This window comes from Falco punctatus (assembly GCF_963210335.1).
Source record: "Falco punctatus genome assembly, chromosome: 7".
In the NCBI taxonomy this organism is placed as follows: domain Eukaryota; kingdom Metazoa; phylum Chordata; class Aves; order Falconiformes; family Falconidae; genus Falco; species Falco punctatus.
The window spans coordinates 51,836,952-51,854,790 of record NC_137587.1 but is presented as its reverse complement, the minus strand read 5'-3'; the positions used below and the strand labels follow the sequence as shown (position 1 = coordinate 51,854,790).

General features: G+C 45.0%; 1 protein-coding gene across 5 annotated transcripts in view; it reads right to left on the bottom strand.

Annotated features, from left to right (window-relative positions):
- Positions 1-17,839, bottom strand: part of RORA (RAR related orphan receptor A) — a 477,306-nt gene that overhangs the window by 54,202 nt on the left and 405,265 nt on the right. Inside the window, exon 1 of one of the 5 annotated variants that reach the window (XM_080395594.1) lies at positions 1-17,839. This exon is cut by the window's left edge and continues 19,313 nt beyond it. The exons of 3 other annotated variants lie outside the window; for them this stretch is intronic. Coding sequence is in view for 1 of the 2 variants with exons in the window: in XM_080395593.1 (XP_080251719.1) it covers positions 14,485-14,515 (31 nt within the window). In the remaining variant the exon portion in view is untranslated. One more of the 5 variants, XM_080395593.1, reaches the window with a different exon arrangement.

The window sequence follows — 17,839 nt, the reverse complement described above, 5'->3', positions numbered from 1 at the left end:
GTTTTCACAAGCAAAAAATGGCTAGGTACTTAAAACTAAATGAATCTCATGACTACTTTCTACTGACATTGTTTACGATGGGCTTAATTATTTACGGGAAGAAACTATCCCATTGTACATCTGCCTGAATTTTTGAGAAACAAGTAAAGGGAATAATAATTAAAATCTTGTTTGCAAAGCATTGGATTAGCAGTAAGCAATCTGGGTTTTGTCTCCTTGGATAAATCTCTTAGATAGCTGGATCAAAGTAGTCCTTTGTGAAACAGACACTTTACTGAGATGTTTGGAGACTTGGAACATTTTCCAAAGTGATAACAATTTTGGTATCCAGCTTAATACAACTTCGAAAGCATTTTCTGAAAACTGGGATTAATTACAATTAAATGTAATTCTTCTCCCACATTATATTTGGTGATTACATTTGAAATCATGCTATGTAATTTCAATTATTAAGGTGCTTTTACACTAGTAGTAGATAAAGAGTCTTCAAAAACTGTAAAACTTGCAGCAATGAAAGTATGTTTGCCTAACAAAAACTCACTTGGATTTAGAAATAATGCCTTAGCCAGTGCACAGCAGTGCTTCTCATGTGAGATACATAGCTTTATGCCAGCTTTGGACATGCTCCTAGAACTTTAACTTCAGGCTCCAAGGAGACAAGCTGGACATCTGTGCGTGTTGCCCATTCAGAACATTCATTCACATGTAAAGAGATCCCACCACTTCACATAGTTACCAAATTGCTAATAACGCAGGAACAATCCACAAAAAGCAGTTAAACTACACAACCCCACATTATTTTTTGTTGGCACCTCCTTAAGAAAACTTTCAATTCAATTCGGGGGGGGGGGGGGGGGGAGTGTTGAAGGATTTTGATTTTACAAGTTGCTGGCAATGCTCCTTGTGCACGCGCGTACACACACTCTACAATAACAAGCCATTAACTTGACAGTTCAGGTATTTTAAAGGTGGGAAAAACAGTCTCTAAAGAGTTAGTTGTTTGGGTTTTTAATTCAAAAGTAAACTCTTTCAAAAGTTGCTTCAATTTAGCATATAAATTGAATTCATTTGATTAGTCTTTCTAAAATATAAAGCTCATCTCTTCCAAACACACTCTATGCCAGCTAGCAGGCCAGGACTTGACATACTCGAGTAAGGAAACCTCCACCTTCTTGTAACAGCAGAGTACAAACATGCCTGCTGTTAATTCCTCATGGCAAGGTACGCACGCAGCCATTACATTTACTTGAGAGCAGTGATCACTATTTACATTCAATTATTATAATTTCCTGAGAAAAGGCTTGATTTCAGCATGTTGAGCATCCTCAACTCTCCGCAGTGCCCTTGTGTGCAGAAGTGAGCAGTGCTGTTAGGACTCAAGCATGTTGCAAGATCCAGGTAAAGCCACTTGCCTGGTAAAGCTCTTCAAGCACAGCTCGTTTCTCCCCATCAACAGGGTGAGGGAACAGATACAGCAATAGGCCTCCATAAAAACAGCTGTTTTTCTCTAAACAGAAAAAATATGAACCTATTTTCCCTGTAATGTCTTCTTCAAATCACCAAGAATCAATGTCTCTGAAATGCCAGAAGCTCGTGGTAACAGCTCCTTCTTCCTCCGTGGCCACAGGGACACATCACAGTACACGTACCGTCCCAGAACGAAATGCTGCAATGGGGCAGCAGCAAAGGATTCCATACCGGCTTTAAACTTCTTTCCAGAAGAGTAGCTTCTTCATGTATCATCATGTCCACCCTGATCTCCACACACACAACTACTGCATCTCTTTACCATAATGTTATAGAGGACCCTAACATGTCCAAAGAGGTAATTTACAGACTACTTGCTGTCAGTTATTTCTAGGTCTCAAAGCAAACAAGACAAACACTGGCAAAAATCAGCTATTCATTTCATATCTCAAGCAACAACATAATTAGAACAAATGTATGCAAAGCACAGTTTTAACAAAAGGAGTATTTTAACAATACTTAACCTGACACTGTTTAAAAAATATAAGAATACCATCTAGGGAACTCGCAGAACATCAGCGTGAGGGTAGTACAGAACATCGCGATCAGTGAGATCAAAGGTGTCCACAGCTGTTGCACTGGCAAAAGGAAGCGCCAAGCACAGGCCTGAGCCTCTGCAGCTCCCTCAGCCCGGCCTCCAGGAGAGCCTCCTGTCCTTCCACCAAATGCAAATGCTGGTCTCTCCTGAGGTGCCCAACACGTTATTTTCAAGCCTTGATGTCTTTACATAATTCCCAGCAGTTCGTCTTAGGCTTTTACATTCTGACTTCTGTTTACTGATGCAATATTTCTCTAAGTGTGGTAGCACATCAATTAATTATACAGTAGTATGCCTAATCAGGTTTCCCAAGGGTTTTTAACAGAAACCCTTTGTATTTCTTAATGATTCCATGAGATCCTAACTATTTTCAGTCCTGCAATAATAAAAAAAAAAAAGGTCTGCTGACGATACTATCTTCATAAAAGGTGAAACTGGTATTAAACTATTGATCCAAGCACACTTGGAACTTTGAAGAATTCAGACTTTATCTGGATTTTATGATTAACATTTTTATACACCACATAACCAGTCTGCACTTACAGACAAGAAATACAAATGAAGAAGAAAGACTGGAACTGAAGAACTGATGTGACCTACTTTGTATTTTAATATTAAAACAGATACATCCAAATTAATAGCAAAGTCTCCACTGCCTTCAATACAATGCTACCACCAATTTGTCAACAGCAGCCCAACAATTTTCTGTGATCAATTCTCATGTCCTGCCTTGTTCTGAAAGAGGACATGTGCTCTAGATACCCAAGATTACTCTTCTTTAGTTCTAAGGCAGACATCCAGAAACTTCCTCATTGATTTCAGGGAGAATTCAGGATTAAAAGCAAAACCAAAACCACACCAAACTACTAAAAGCCCCAACTGGAAAAAATACATCCAGCTTCCACACTACAAAAGCTCAGAAAAACCAGTAAAACCCCCAGTTTGGTTGACTCTCACTGTGCTGGAGCTGGTCACATTTTTGGCTGAACTGCGGCTTTTATGAGGAAGGGTCATAATTAAGTAAGTGTTATTCTCACAGAATCATGGAAGAGTTGATGTTGGAAGGCACCGCTGGAGACTGCCTGGTGCAGCCCCTGCTCAAAGCAGGGTCAGCTAAGCTCAGGGTCGTGGCCAGTCAAGGTCTGAGATCTCCAAGAATGGCAACTCCACAACCTCTTTGGGCAACACGATACAGCGTTTGACCACAGGCACAATAATACGTACAAAAAAATTAATCCCAAAGTAGACATTTAATTTACACTTACGTATTTTATACAACTTTTGCCCATCCTCCCCCACGCAGCGAAACAGCAGCGTTGCACACATACCTCCTACCTGTCACCTATGTTTATACACTTGAGTCACACCGCAACAGAGACGGCACTGCTGACATCATGTAAGCTCAGACGCTTTTACCTAGTTATATTGGCAAGACCTGATTCGGAGACACTGCTTTTAATTCTTAATCTTACCGACTCCCCAAATCAGAAATGAAGATATGCCAGAGATAATTTCCACATTATGAAAGCAGCTTTCTCTAGTATTCCACGGGGACCTGTCTGCAAGGCTGAACTGTATCTCTATACAGCTCCTTTTGTCCTGTATTTGTTCTTTGATGTACAAATATGCCACAGACTAAGCGGTGATCTCTTTGATGTTGAACTTTTATACTTTATTGCAACTAGCATGCTTACAAGAGGAGCTGCCAGTCATTTTCTCTTCTAAACATTCAAATTTCATGAGGCACTTGCTTTATGAGTCAGATTTCTTACTTGTTTTCAGAATTTCTACAAGAACTGTGCTACCCTTCTGGAATGATAACTTGATTAAACCCCAAGATCTGATCAGGTTTTTCAAGTATTACAAATTGATACAAGTATTAGCTAATATATCTGAATGTATTTAACATAAAGTATAATTACCTAGTCAAGGTATGCATTTCCTCAGTTTCTTTTTGATAATTTGGGCTCATGCCTGGACTCTGGCAGTGACCAGGAGCAGCTGCACTAGGAACAGAATAAAGCCAAGGCAAGCATGTGGTGGTGCCTCTGCCTCCTTTGCCAGCCTCCCTCCAGCCTTTACAGTTCAGGGGCTTCCCAAGGCAGAGGTAGGCTCTGCAGTACATTTTTTTCCATAGCGCAGACTGTACACCTAAAATTTTAGACTGACAAAACCAAAGCAGATTAAGTTACAAAGTTAGTTACTTCTGTGACAAAACACTAATCAACGCTGGCAGGAATAACGTGTTATAAAGTGCAAATTTACCACCAGCGCATGCCAGAGCGGCCAGTGCGATATACAGAAGAGCTTCCATTCCAAAGCACTTTTGGGGGGCTTTTACATCAATTCTAAGAGCAGAAATTCTTTGGGGTGAGATTTTGCCATTCAAAAGGTCTCTGCTTTAGAGTGACCTTTACATCTGGCTATTTTTCCCTTCTGCAAGTATAAACACTGTGGTTGAGAGGGAAAACATCAGAAGAAAATCAGAGTATTTTGGAACAGTGACAGCAAGGAGGGAACATTTCCCCATAATGAGCTCTAGGTTTCCACAACAAAATCAGTGCTGCTACTGGTGGCCCTCTCCAAGGCAGCTAGTTTAAAGACACATTGTCAGTGTACTGGCCAGAGAAATGTGCTGCTTTGAACATTTTAATTCCAAGTTAAAATCTGAAAGCGAGGAACCTGTACTATAGTTAGTTGTGTTTAGTACGACAGAAAAAACAATCTAAAATTAAACAAATTGGTTACAGATACTGATTTCTCTTCTAAAAACCATCTAGCAGCTGAGTAACGCGAAGCACATGTTAAGAGCTGGATGTACTCAGAGGAGCAAGCACTCCAGCACCAGCCAAGCCAGGCAGCCAGGTGCTGCACTCCTTTCTGGCTGGGAACTGCAAAGTTATTCCCAGAGATACGGGTAGACTTTTAAGAAAACTGGTTAAACAGAGCCAGCCGTAGCAACAGCGCAGACATCGCTGTTTCAGGGTCCTTTCAGGTCCAGGCAAAAGTTCGTTCTCAGCACTCACACAGATTCTATCACATGCAGCAAAATAACCCGCCAAGAAAAACGCAAAGGTGACAAATCGCCTGTGTTACTGAGAGGTTTCACATAGAGCTTCTATCGAAGCAACCCATGCAGGACGCTGGAGAGAGAATTTTGATCCTCCTTGAAGAGAACAATAGGAAAATCAATTCTTTTCTTTAGCTGCCTCCGCTGGCCCTGCTCCAGCCCCCACGCCTGCGCCAGCCCCATGCCTTTCCACACTGCTGGCTGCCACAGGTGCTGCCAACCACTGCTGCTCCTCCTGCTATCGCTGGGGTGCATCTGGGGAGGCAGGAATGCTCTCAGCCTGTTTTCCTCGGCCATTTAGAAGGCGCCTATGCATATGAGGTTTCTCAAATGAAACATCTCTGGCTCTTTAATTAACCTGTCTGGTTTTTTTATTATCTGTTGATACAAGAACCTATCCAGCAGTTATAAACATCTTTGTGTACTCATATTTTAAGCAAATACTTCTTTTAATTCAATAATGTACTCACGGTACAAGAAAAACTCTACCCAAAGCTTAACACAAAACATCTCTGTCAATCTAACAATTGCAGGGAGCGTCCCTTTGAAGGAAAAACAACGCTTAGCGTAAGCTCAGCTGCTCCGGACGATCCCCAACAATCTGACCCTGTCTGCGTGGCAGAGTGCAACCCGGCAGCAATGGTTGCAAACATACCTCTGAAACCCCGGAGTGCTCCAGCTGCATGTTACGAGCCTTAGTACCAAACCATAGTTTCACTTACATTTATATTTCCCAAAATTCATTATACAACATCCAGAACGTAAACATTTCTACAGCAAACTAGAAGGAGCTAGTCTGAGGAGGGGCAAAACCAGGGGCAATCTACAACAAGTGGTTTTCTGCAGTGCAGAAAATAGGTTTATTAATTCCCAAATTGAGCTTCAAGCAATCACTATACATTTCCCAGAAAATGTGTGTTTTCCCCACAATAACTACTCTGCCAAATCAAACACAGACAAAGATGAGCTAATTAATTTAGCTGAATGGACAAATGCACCCATTATGAGCAACATTACAGTTGATACAGGACCAGTAGCTGCTCCTGTCAAGTAGCAAAGCAATTTATACCATTCAAATATAAGTCAGAATTAAAGCATGCAAATGCCTGTGTATGGAAAGGAAGCTCCAAATATTTTGGTGACCAGGGATCGTTTTTTATTGGCTTTCTACACTCTACCTAGACTAAGGGCTTCAGGGCAAAGAGCACCTGGAGCTTAGAGATAATTTAACCTTCTTCTGGGGTGAGAAGATAAATGACACTTCCAATCATGTCCCATTAGGCATAGGGCCAAGCAGAGGTGGCTGGACAAGACAGCACTTCTCTCTTCAGAATTAAGAGTCAGGTAAACATCAGCTCATGGAAGTTATAGGCACGTTTAACCCATGGTGCTGCATCAACTTCTAAGACCCCTGGCAGTCTCACAAGAGGTGCAAATTAAGTGCCACATGCAATGAGAACTTGATTTCTAATTGGATTGGGTTAATTGTACTGGGTCTTAAACAGCAAATGATACTTGGACGAAGGGAGAAAATTGCTGAGCCAATCCTGGCTTCCCTGGTGTTTTGGAAAAAGAGGTAGAAATTCAGTACCACAAACACATGTCCGAGTACAGCCTTGTCCCCTTTCAAACTGCGGAGACTGAAAACCCAAGGCCCTGCATACTGTCCTATTCCCATTGTTCCAGTTCATCTATTCTGAGATTACTATTTAAAACTAAGACAGTTCTGTCCAAAATAAGCCAGCTGAAACAAACATGGCTTTCAACTGCCTTCCACATGCACGCCACCTAGCCTTTTAAGATTATCTAACTACAGCAGTTCAAAATACCACCCTACCTCCCCTGTGTAACTTGGTATATAGAAAACCTCAGTGCCCCTGCTGCCACCCCCTTTGCCTCTGGGGTGACAGAGGTCAACACATCAGCTCCTGCCATCAGGGAGAGGGGCAGCAGGAGCCACGGCCATACTGCACCCTTCCCCAGGCTTCCGTTTTGTGCAGTTAATAAAATAACAGTAGGAACAACAAAGCCTTTAGGACTTGGAGAACACTAAACAAACAGCACATTGCAGAAGACAGCGTGTGCAAATGGCAACACGACCTTTTCCTTATTTTCAGTTGACAGTGCCAAGAGTATTCTCAACAGCCCAGGTGTGAGCAGAGGTGGCAGGCGGGTGCCCGCAGCGCCTCTGATGAGCACCACCTACAGCCAGTGAAAAGCAACCCTGGCACGCAGGAACACAGCCCGTGGTACCCTGCCAACCAAACAAAACTCCGGCTTGTGGTCACTTCGGTTTGAAAGAACCCTCTGACAAACCCTTTGTCACAGCGCATCTGTCTATGTAAAGATTTAATGTCACTTTTTGGCCCCCTCGTTTGCGAATGATGAACTTCGTCTAAAGTGCATAAATAAAGAGTCATGCAGTTGGTTTTATGAAGCACTTTGTCCCAGGATTCAATGGCAATAAATAGCCCAGTATTTCAAAGAACACAAACATTACACAATAATTACATGGCTGATACCCTATAAGTATGCTGACTATTCTATTTGCATTGTTCAGAAGTGAAGAGGTTAGACTTATTTACATCCAAGTAGCTTTAATTAAGCTTTGAGATAAATGCTCTTAAAATGAAAGCTGGGATGATTATAGCTCGCTTGACATTGATTTTAGCCTAGATGGCTACGCATGTAGCATGACAAAAGGCCCAAAGGCTGGAATCGCACAAACAGAAGAGCCACAAGCTATGGGTCCTGCATCGCTCTACCATGTAGGAAAGAAAACACAAAATGCAGTGCAGTGGTGACCTTGCTGTGGTCAACGGCTTAACTGCAATGGAGCCAGGCTGAACGCTAAAGGGTGGCAGCACCCACTGCTGCTGACCATGGCAAGTTCACATGAAGATGAACTGCACCCAGCTGCATTCCCTGGCAGCAGTGACTAAATGGGCTATGTCTGGTGGTGACGGCAGCAGGCTGCCACCCCCTCAGCAGTGCTGCGGAACCCCTAGGCTTCTTGGGGGGGGACAATGACACAACGCTTGCACTTGCAAGAGCTTTATATGTCACAGATGCACATTAGGTTGCACCCACAGAGCACAAGGAGCATTAGCCATCTCAGAGACTGCCACTGCGTGGCTAACACCAGCTCCGGCTTTGCACCTCGGAGCAGACAGCACACGCACTAAGCAAGCAGCGGCAGGCTGTGAGGGAGATACCTGACCATTCACAACACTGGACTTGGATTTTCCTGGATACCCATTTGCTTCCATCAGCCTGAAGGCTTCACTTTTCCTGACAGCAAAAAGGAAACGGGCAGCAAATGCTAATTAAATTGCATTTTTTCCAAAAAAACGGGAATCTGCCTGTGAACCTGTGCAGGCAGGCAGTCTCCCTGTAGAGCGGTGGTACTGCGAGGGGCTCTCTCCAGCTCACTGCCTTTCCCAAGCCTGTCAGCAAGCTGCCTGCTGCAGCTAACCCCCACTCAGAAGAGGGGAACAGCACGACACCCCGTGAGTCACTGCCGCCCTGAGTCACTCCCTGGTGTTCTCAACATAAGGTGCAGGCAACTGGGAGGCCGCCTGAAACTGCGCCGAGCTTGCCAACCTGTATTTTGCAGAACTTCTTAGCCTAAATGCCTCTAGCAAGAAAAGAGAAAAAACCCTGGGCAAACTGAAGACTTTGTTAACCACAGGCAAGGCTCCCTTTAAAACAGTAAGAAGCACAAGAAGAAAGTCCATCTGCCAAATTCCCTAACAAGGCCTTCTGCTTCAACTTTTCAGTCTGTTTTGGTGTTCTTTTGCTGTGGGCTTTTTTTTTGTTTTGTTTTGTTTGTTTTTGTTTTATTTCGTTGGGATTTTTTCATCCAACAAGCAGAGGTCTGCACTGTACACAGTCACCTTTTTTTTATAACACAACTGTTCTTGGAGGCCAGAATCCTCCCCTCCCCTGTTAATGTTTATTGCAAAAAATGAGCAAAAAAACCCCACCAAAACAATCTTCAAAAAGGAAGGAGAGGTTTAGAAGACAGGTTTCTGCACCATTAGTTATATGCATATCCTTTAGATATCACTCCTCAAGGAAAAGAGGAATCACAAAAGAACTACTGCTTGCTTGATCTCAGGAGTTATCAGCTATAATTGCAAATTACAGCTCACAGATAATACAAGAAAGGTGAATATTTATGTTTTCTTGTCTCATTGCAAATGAAAGAAACCCACAGAACAACATTCTAAAATTTATCAAGTCTGACTAATAACTCACTCTTGTCACACACAGTTATTTTGCACACTACAAAAACTTATCTCATGGGAATACGAAGGGAAAAAGACCAAAAGAATATGCTGCATCTCAACTTCCTCTAATACTAGGCAGAGAATTGCAAAGTCAGGTGAAGCTGCATGTGTAACTCAGGAGAGACATAAAGATTTGCCAGTTTTGAGTTAGTACATGTAGTTTAGAAACAAATACACCAATTGAGGATTCTGCTGTGTAGTGAAGATGAAATACTAACAACACTGTCAGTAATTAGTACATGATAGCGATCATTTCTATACTGTACCATAGGTAAGAGAAGCAAGAAAGATTTAAAACCCCTTAAGGTTAAAATTGAGCGCCATATCATTGGGGGGGGAGGGCGGGGAGGCAGGGGAGCCAAACATATAAGGCTCTCTATAATGGAACGAGTAAAGAAATCAGTCTTTTTCATACACACGGGGGAAGCACTCAATATAAAGAGGACTCAGTTCTTGACAGAGGTCTCTAGACACTATTCGCTGAACTTATAAATGCCAATACAAACACTCACCTCCCTGCTGCAAAGCCAAGCTTCAAAGCAGCAGGCCATTAGCCTGCATCACACCCCGAACCAGCAGCATCTACCCCCCCAGCCCCACATCAGCTCGCTGGATAAAACCTGACGGTGTTTCCTATGAGTGCAGAGCCCACACCCAAACACCAGCAACGCTTAACTACCCACTTCTACCGCATCGTCCCTTCATGGATTTTTTTTTAAAGGGTACAGAAGTCCTTGCGTGGTGTCCACAGACCACTCCAGTTTTGCCCCGTTTCGAGAACTGTTCTAGAATTATTAACATTGTATTGCCAGCCAGTTGGAACAGGCTTGCCGTTTTAGATAGGCAAGAGCTGTACATAAGTTTCAAGAGTTTGATCTAGTGAGATGTTCAGCACCCACGGTTTTAGCTGACTCAAACAGGACGTACAGATTCTCCTTACTTGAAAGGAGCGTCCCCAACCGAGACTTGTACAGAGCATGCGACTGCCTTTGATTATCACTGAGTGAGACATAAAGGCAGATTTCCTTTTTTTACTTTCAAATCTTGAGAGTCTTTCAAAGGACCTGAAAAGTACATTTCAGCTATACACCTGAAACCAATCTTATCCTGTGGATGTGATGCAACAAATACCATAGGTACAAGTAAGTCATTCACATCAGTCATATGAAATTAAAGCAGCGAGAAAACAGCCTCTCAGCTAGCAATTCCAAAGGCCAGATTCTGTTAATATTTAGTCAACAGCAGGTCTGTACCAGGGTATTTGCTAAATTGGATTTGACTTTCAATAGTGCCACAGTGAAGGCAAATTTAAACATACTTCATTTCGTAAAGCATTTTTTTCTTTTTTTAAAATCCATGGCAAGGTGTTTTTTCATAGGCAGCTGTTTACTGGTGAAAAACAGAGTAATTACCAACACGCTGGCAGGTTGGTGCCAAGATACATGACGAAAAACACGTCAAAACCACGTCAGGCTTGACAGACTTAGCAAAGCTCACCCACAGTAAGCAGCACTGCACAAATCCCCGACAGGCAGCCTCCGAGCAGCCCGGCTCTGCGAGTCCGGAGTGCTGAGGTCACCTCAAGTGAGGCACGCTCCCTTCAGCGAGGCAGCAAGGGGAATCCTGCCTATCTGGGTAGGCAGAAAAAATACAGTAAGATCCAAAAATTATGTGCACTAATAAGGAAACCAGAGCCTATTTCCTTAAACAGGTATTTGTATATGATTGAATTTTCATTCACAGACGGTCTCAGTTATAAAGCTAGTTACACTTCCAATGACCCAACCACAGCGCCCCCAAAGTGAAGCAATTTTTCTTACAACCAGGTAACAACCGAGCCTACTCATCATCTGGACTATCCTCCACAAAAGGGCAACAGTTTCAACTTCATCAAGGCCCACATGGTCAAAGTCAGGATTAGTAGCGCAAACTCCGCCTTAATGGTAAATGTACCTGTGTAGAAAAAGCTTAGAAAATTTACATCTGCTTTCCCACTGATCTCTATTTAGAAATGTCCGTACAAAGTGTAGCAAAACTGTTGCCAGGTTCATCTCCATGCTTTCTAAACCCACCAGTGGGCTGAACCCTTCTGTCCAGGCCTGAAGACAGCACCGGTACTCAGCTCTCGTGGGCACCAGGCCTGGTTCACCCCTGCGTCTTTACTAAAAACCCAGAAGTTAAACACTACCCTCGTGAATCCTAGCCCCCTCCGTCCTGGGCTTGCCTCCAGTTATGTACTGGCATGACAACCAGACCCCTGTTTCTGCCCCAGCGCAGGTGTTTGCTCACCAATTCACAGCATCTGGTACTATTCTCCTTGAAGTCAACCTTGAAGCTTCTACCAGTGAAGATTCTCCCAGGAATAAAATTGGTACCAATGAACATGCTGGTGAAACTACCCGATTCTTTGCAAACTTGTACTGGCAAACACGTGAAGTCACACCCTCCCTTAACGCTATGAGCCGGCGACCTGGCCTGCACATACTGTAAACTGGGAATGTGAGCAGGATGGATCCTCCACAGACTCACAACAGTTGATAAATCATTTTTTAAAACCCATCAAATCTAGAAAATCCTTAGTCATTATGAACTTCGATGCTTCGCCACTGCCTATTTTCTTAGAAACAGAAAAAAACTCTCCTTCCTCTCTGCTTGAAACCAGAAAGTTATGTTTCTTACCACACAGCCTGTTTTAAGGACACATCCAGCCCCTCCATCGGGCTGCTCTGATCTCCATCTCTGAGCATACTGGTGCGGCTACCAGCGTGTGACAGCGGGCCAAAACCTTCACTCATTCAAACCGGTATATAGTCTGGCAGTCTGAGAACTTTTCAAAATAACTGCAAGCATGTTTGTCAGAACATTATGTTGCTCTTTTTTTTTTTTTTAAAAAAAAGTGCCACAAATTAATTTCACATGGTATTAATTTGGGCTACCTGAACAGCAACAGGAATGAAATTAATATTATTTTTTTTCACTCACAAAAATCCAATATGGAAATCTGTAACATCCCATATTCTCCTGCAGACCATGATTTTCTGCACTTCAGAACCGTAAAAGATCATAAGCACCAGAAGATGCCATTACAGCACCAAGAACCAATAAAATATGTAATTCACCTACATGTTTTACATTTTTTCCTTGTACCTTTAAGCTTATATAAAACTACATTCCCTATGCTACTGTTCTGCTTATCTTAAATCACAATATTGGATTGCGGATCTATTATTTCATGGCACTCTCAGACAAACGACAACACATTTCCTCCAGCTGAACCCCGTTCAGCAAATTAGAGAAAGGACAGGAAACCAAAAAGTTTTTCTGTACACTAGAAAACTAAATGGTATTAAACATGAATTAAATATACTATGTAAGTATTCTGTGAAAACTACAGAGACCTAAGCATTTTCATAGTAAAGCCATTAGGAATTATACTTTAAAACCCAGAAGCTGGGCTCCACCAAGATTTTACATCGGTGTGGGAACTGGTTTAAATGAAACTCCCAAGAGAGTAAAAAAAATATTTCCAAGTTGAGTTGCTGAAAATCATCTGCCTGCTCTTTTATAACACACCTTAAGTCTCTGTCCAGAAGCATACAAGGCAATTACACCCTCCGATTTTTTTTTGTGTACTTTCCTCCTTTTTTTTTTTTGTTTATTTGATTTCATGGTTCTAACAGGCTTATGAGGGATATGTTGGAAAAATCTTATCAGAAAATGTAGAATTCTAAGGGACTGCTAAAATACCCATATAGTTTGCACTTGAAAAAATGCATTTCCTTTTGTTATAGATGCGCGTATTTGAATCGACCCAATTACATTTTCTTGCCAAATACATTCAGCATGGCTAATGATTAATGAATATAGTGCTTTTCTCTTTATTCACATAGGCTTCTCTCCAAGAAGAAAAGGAAGCCCAGTAATTGAAAATTACCATGCCTCAAACACTGTGCTGCTGCTGGTGTGCATTACCTACTGCTTTTGCAAAGGGAGGGGGGGGGAACCCAATATCTAGCTAAAGCAGGATTCAATTTTTTTTCCCCCCCAAGTAATTATTTATTTTTAAAAATGCGAAACTTTACCTACACAATCCAGGAAAGTATTTTAGAGGGTAGAGATTTAGTATTTTAGCTAGCGCATCAAAAATAAATGTTGACAGTGACACTCTTGAGATCACTATGAAAGAATATCATATTTAAGAAATGCCAGTTCCCGGTTTTAGTTGTTTTGGGTTTTTTTTTTGTTTGTTTGTTTGTTTTTTTTAAACAAATAAAACCAAACCAACTGTGACTTTGAAAACGCTGCAATGCAAAGTTCTGCTGCGGTCCTCACTTTACGAGGCAACAGGGCAGACCGAAAACACACCTCGAAACTTTTCATTTCTCATCACAAACTTCGCCCGCCGCTCCTCAGCCGGAGGCTGCCCCTCTCAGGGCTCGGGTCGGCAGGCAAGGAAGGCTTCAGGTGTAAAACACCGCGCTCACTCGGGAGCTCCGATTTCTCCTTTCATTCCAAAGCCTTTTACGAACGAGCAGCCCTTTCTTCGGACGGCGTTTCAGCCCCGCCGGCCGCCTGCGGGCTCCTGCGCGTCCGCTTCCCCTGCGCTGGGGCGGATCTTGCGGCGCGCCGTGCTGCGGGGCCCCGGGTGAAGCTCAGCCGGCTCGGCCCCGCGCCTCCCCGCCGAGCCGTGCGGCAGGGAGGCGATCTCTTACCCTCCAGCTCGCCGGGGACGGTGCAAAGTGCAGCGGCTCCGCGGCCGCCCGCACCCAAGCGGCGCGGGAGCGCGGCGGCGGCTGCCCCGACCGCTGCCCGGCATCACGGCCCTGGTCCCCGCGGGCTCCCGAGCACCTGCCCCGCTCCCGGGGCCGCCCCCCGTCCCGGGCTCCCGCAGGCCGCCCCGCAGCGGCGGGACGCCGAGCGCTGGCACCGGCGCACGGAGAGGGGAAGCCACGGAGCGCCGCGACTCCAGCCGGCCCCGCCGCTCCCGGGCCGGGCTCCCCCCGCTTCCCCGCGGCACGGCACGGCTCGGCACGGCGGCTCCCGCGGGCTGCGCCTACCTTTCATCGCGGCGAGCACAAAACACATCATTTGTCAGGGGCGAAGCGGCGGGGAGCGGAGCGCGGCGGGCAGGGAGGCGGGAGCGGAGGCGGGACGGGACGGGCCCTGGGCGAGAAGCGCCGCCGCCGCCTCAGCAGCAGCCGCCGCCGCCTGCCAGCGGAGAGCCGCGCCGCGCCGCCATCCCCCGGCCCATATGAGGCTCCATGTGACCCGCTGACATCAAGCCAGCCCCGGCCCCCCGCCTTGTTTACACCGCTCGCTCCGTCCCTCCCCTGCCGGCGCCGAGGGGCGGCGCGGGCGCCCGGTCACGGGGCGAGCCCGGCCCGGCAGCACCGCCCCCGCCCGCCCGGCAGCGGGGCGGCCCCGGGCCCGGCCGCACGGCGCGGCGGGGCTGGGCTGCGGGGCTGTCCCGGCCGCCGCACGCTGCTGAGACCGGCCGGCAGCAGCAGCAGCACCGGCTCGCTACCCGCGGCCTTTCCCCGTCCACCCCCCCTCGAAAGATCTGTAAGTGTTATTTTAAGTAAAAAAAAAAAAAAAAAAACAAAAAACAAACCCACACTGTATCGAAGCCACATCTGGGCATAACACGACTATACACTTAATAGTCGTTGACTTGATGATCAAGCAGAACAGCATTTACATTTTAAATCCGTCTGGTGACGGGTTTCAGGCTCTCCTAGGATTTACGGGGAACGCGGGAAGCATTATAGCACTGCTGGAGTTATTTCCATGTACGCGGTAGCATCAGCTGTCACCACACTGTCAGTTTGTGAGGTGAAGTTTTGCATCATTAATACACACACATCCGCCCTACAAGAGGGGCAGCGCAAGGCTGAACACAGAAAAAAATTCTAACCTATGAAAAAATAAAACCACTTTGGTGAAAATTGCATTAACAAACCCAGTAGCTTTTCCAATCCCTATCCTAGCCGCTGGAAGAGAGTGTCACAACACATAAAACTGAAGAAAAGCATTGATGCATTACAAGCTATTTAACAGGGGACAGAATATAACATTTCATAATAATTTAATCAGAAGTATAAGCATTTAATGAAAATAAGACAAGGGAAACCAGATAAACAGAAGCCAGAGGAAGCATCTTGGTATCTGAAACAAAACCCTGTATTTAGAAAGAGCCTTTATGAGACAAGGACACTGAAACAATCCGTTATTAAATGGCCCCTAATGACTAATTCTCACCTATTTCCTTAATGAGTTCTCGATACAGCATGATATTATTTAAACATGATAAGACGCTATCCAGGTGTACTTACCATTTATCAGTCTAGTCATTCAAATCCCATTAATGCAAAATATTGTTTAAATATTTTATTTAAAAAATAATAATCCAAGAGCTAATCTGGTGCAGTAGTGTAAATTTAGCTAACATCTTCAGCATAAAGTTTTTGATTTGGGTTTGTCATCCTTACTTACATTAAGCCGTTCCTACCAGTAGCACTACAAGTACTGTGAGGTACTGCTCAGACAAGTTACAGTGGCAGATCTGGTCCCAGGTGGGTTTGTGTTCATGGAGTTTTATCTGCAGCACATGTTTTAAAGTTGCGATGCACTGCATAGAAAGCTTACAGGTCACACTGGACTGAATCAAACACCACTGACAGTGCTGTTCTGATCTCTTCAGAACCTGGAAAATGCTGCTTTTACGTGTGGGCCAGCTGCTGCTGTGGAATTTAGATGCAGTCAGACGACTTGCAGCAAGCACGAGAGAAAAGAATGATGTCTTAATATATTGTAACGTGGAGTTAGATCGTTGTAAACATTTCACTCTGACACAGCAAGTAATGTCAGACCTATGGCTTGAAAAATGTCACAGTCCATTAGCGCTAGTTGTCTTGTCAGACATTTAACCTTAAGGTATACAGCATTACATTATTACTGATCTGTATTTGTTTCCAGTCCAACTGAAATGCAACTGGTAATCTGGAATGACATCTGATGTGCTAAACGGCTTCAATAATAAGCAGGCGACACAGATTTTGCATTCTTACAGATGCCTTGCAACGGTTGCTTCATAAAATTATAGAAGATTGGTCATCAGATATTTTAAGTGAGAAGAGCACATTTAAAATACTTTATTGTTGTCAATATCCCATCTAAAGCCATCTGCTAACTGACTTCTGTATGTATAAACATCCATTCACACTTCAGTTTTCTGGCTTGGTTTGACCTCATTATGAAAATGCAATTTAAAATCCGTTTCCTCCCAATTTACCAAACTATTGCAACACTGAAAGTCTCACTCAAGTTCAGACACCATATCAATGACAACACAAAGACAATGTGACAGTCAAATAATACTTAGCTCAGTATTGCAGTTTACTCGTCACGCAACTGCTCTCACCGATTTGTACAGCGGGGTTTCATTTGACATCTATGAATGCTCCTTATTTTCCAGAAGCTTGTACTTGATTGTGCTTGTTACTCAAGCATTTGATAAATACCGACAAAACACGGCAGGATTCATACCCCTACTGTTCACAGGAGCAAGAAACCACACCTCAGCCTACACACAATTCTTTCCTGGATTTCTGCATCCAAAGTCCTCCTGAAGGCATCAAATCTATGTATTAATGGTTCAGACTAAGTAGCGGCCTGCAGAGCAGACCCTGACCACATCATGCGTTCATCCTTTGCGCCACCTTTTCTTCAGAAAAGGCAGCAGCTGGTCCCAGGAGACAGCCAGGCCTGCTACCCAACAGCCAAGGCACCTTCTGTGCACACTTGGCAGGGCACACAAGCATCTCCTGCTTCGGTACGTGCCCCCAAATGTGGGGTGGTTCCAAACCTGTGCTGCAGCTTCTCTGTGGTGCCAGAATGTGGCCATTTTGGCAAAATGGAAATTCACGTTTCAGTTGCGACATTGGTTGGGAGCAGGCTGCCTGGACCTACCTGGGGCTGGCCTGCTGCCCTGACCCGACCATGGCCAGCACAGGGTGCAGAGCCTGGGCACAGGGTGCAGGTTACAGGGCACAGAGCCCCGGCGCAGGGCACAGTGCGGAGAGCCCCACCGCAGGGCGCAGAGCCCTGGTGCACAGTGCAGGGCACAGGGTGCTGAGCCCAGGCACAGGGCCTCGGCACACAGTGCAGGGCACAGGGCGCAGAGCCCTGGCGCAAGACACAGGGCACAGATTCCCGAAACAGTGCGCAGGGCACAGGGCGCAGAGTACAGAGCCATGACACAGGGCACAGGGCCCCGGTGCAGGGCACAGAGCACAGGGTGCAGAGCCCCGGCCCCGGTGCCTGGCATGCTCCTCGCGCAGCCTGCCGGTGAGCAGCTCCGGGGGGCCGGGGGTGCGCGGTGGGCTCCTGCCCTGCTGAGCCACGGCAGTTGCA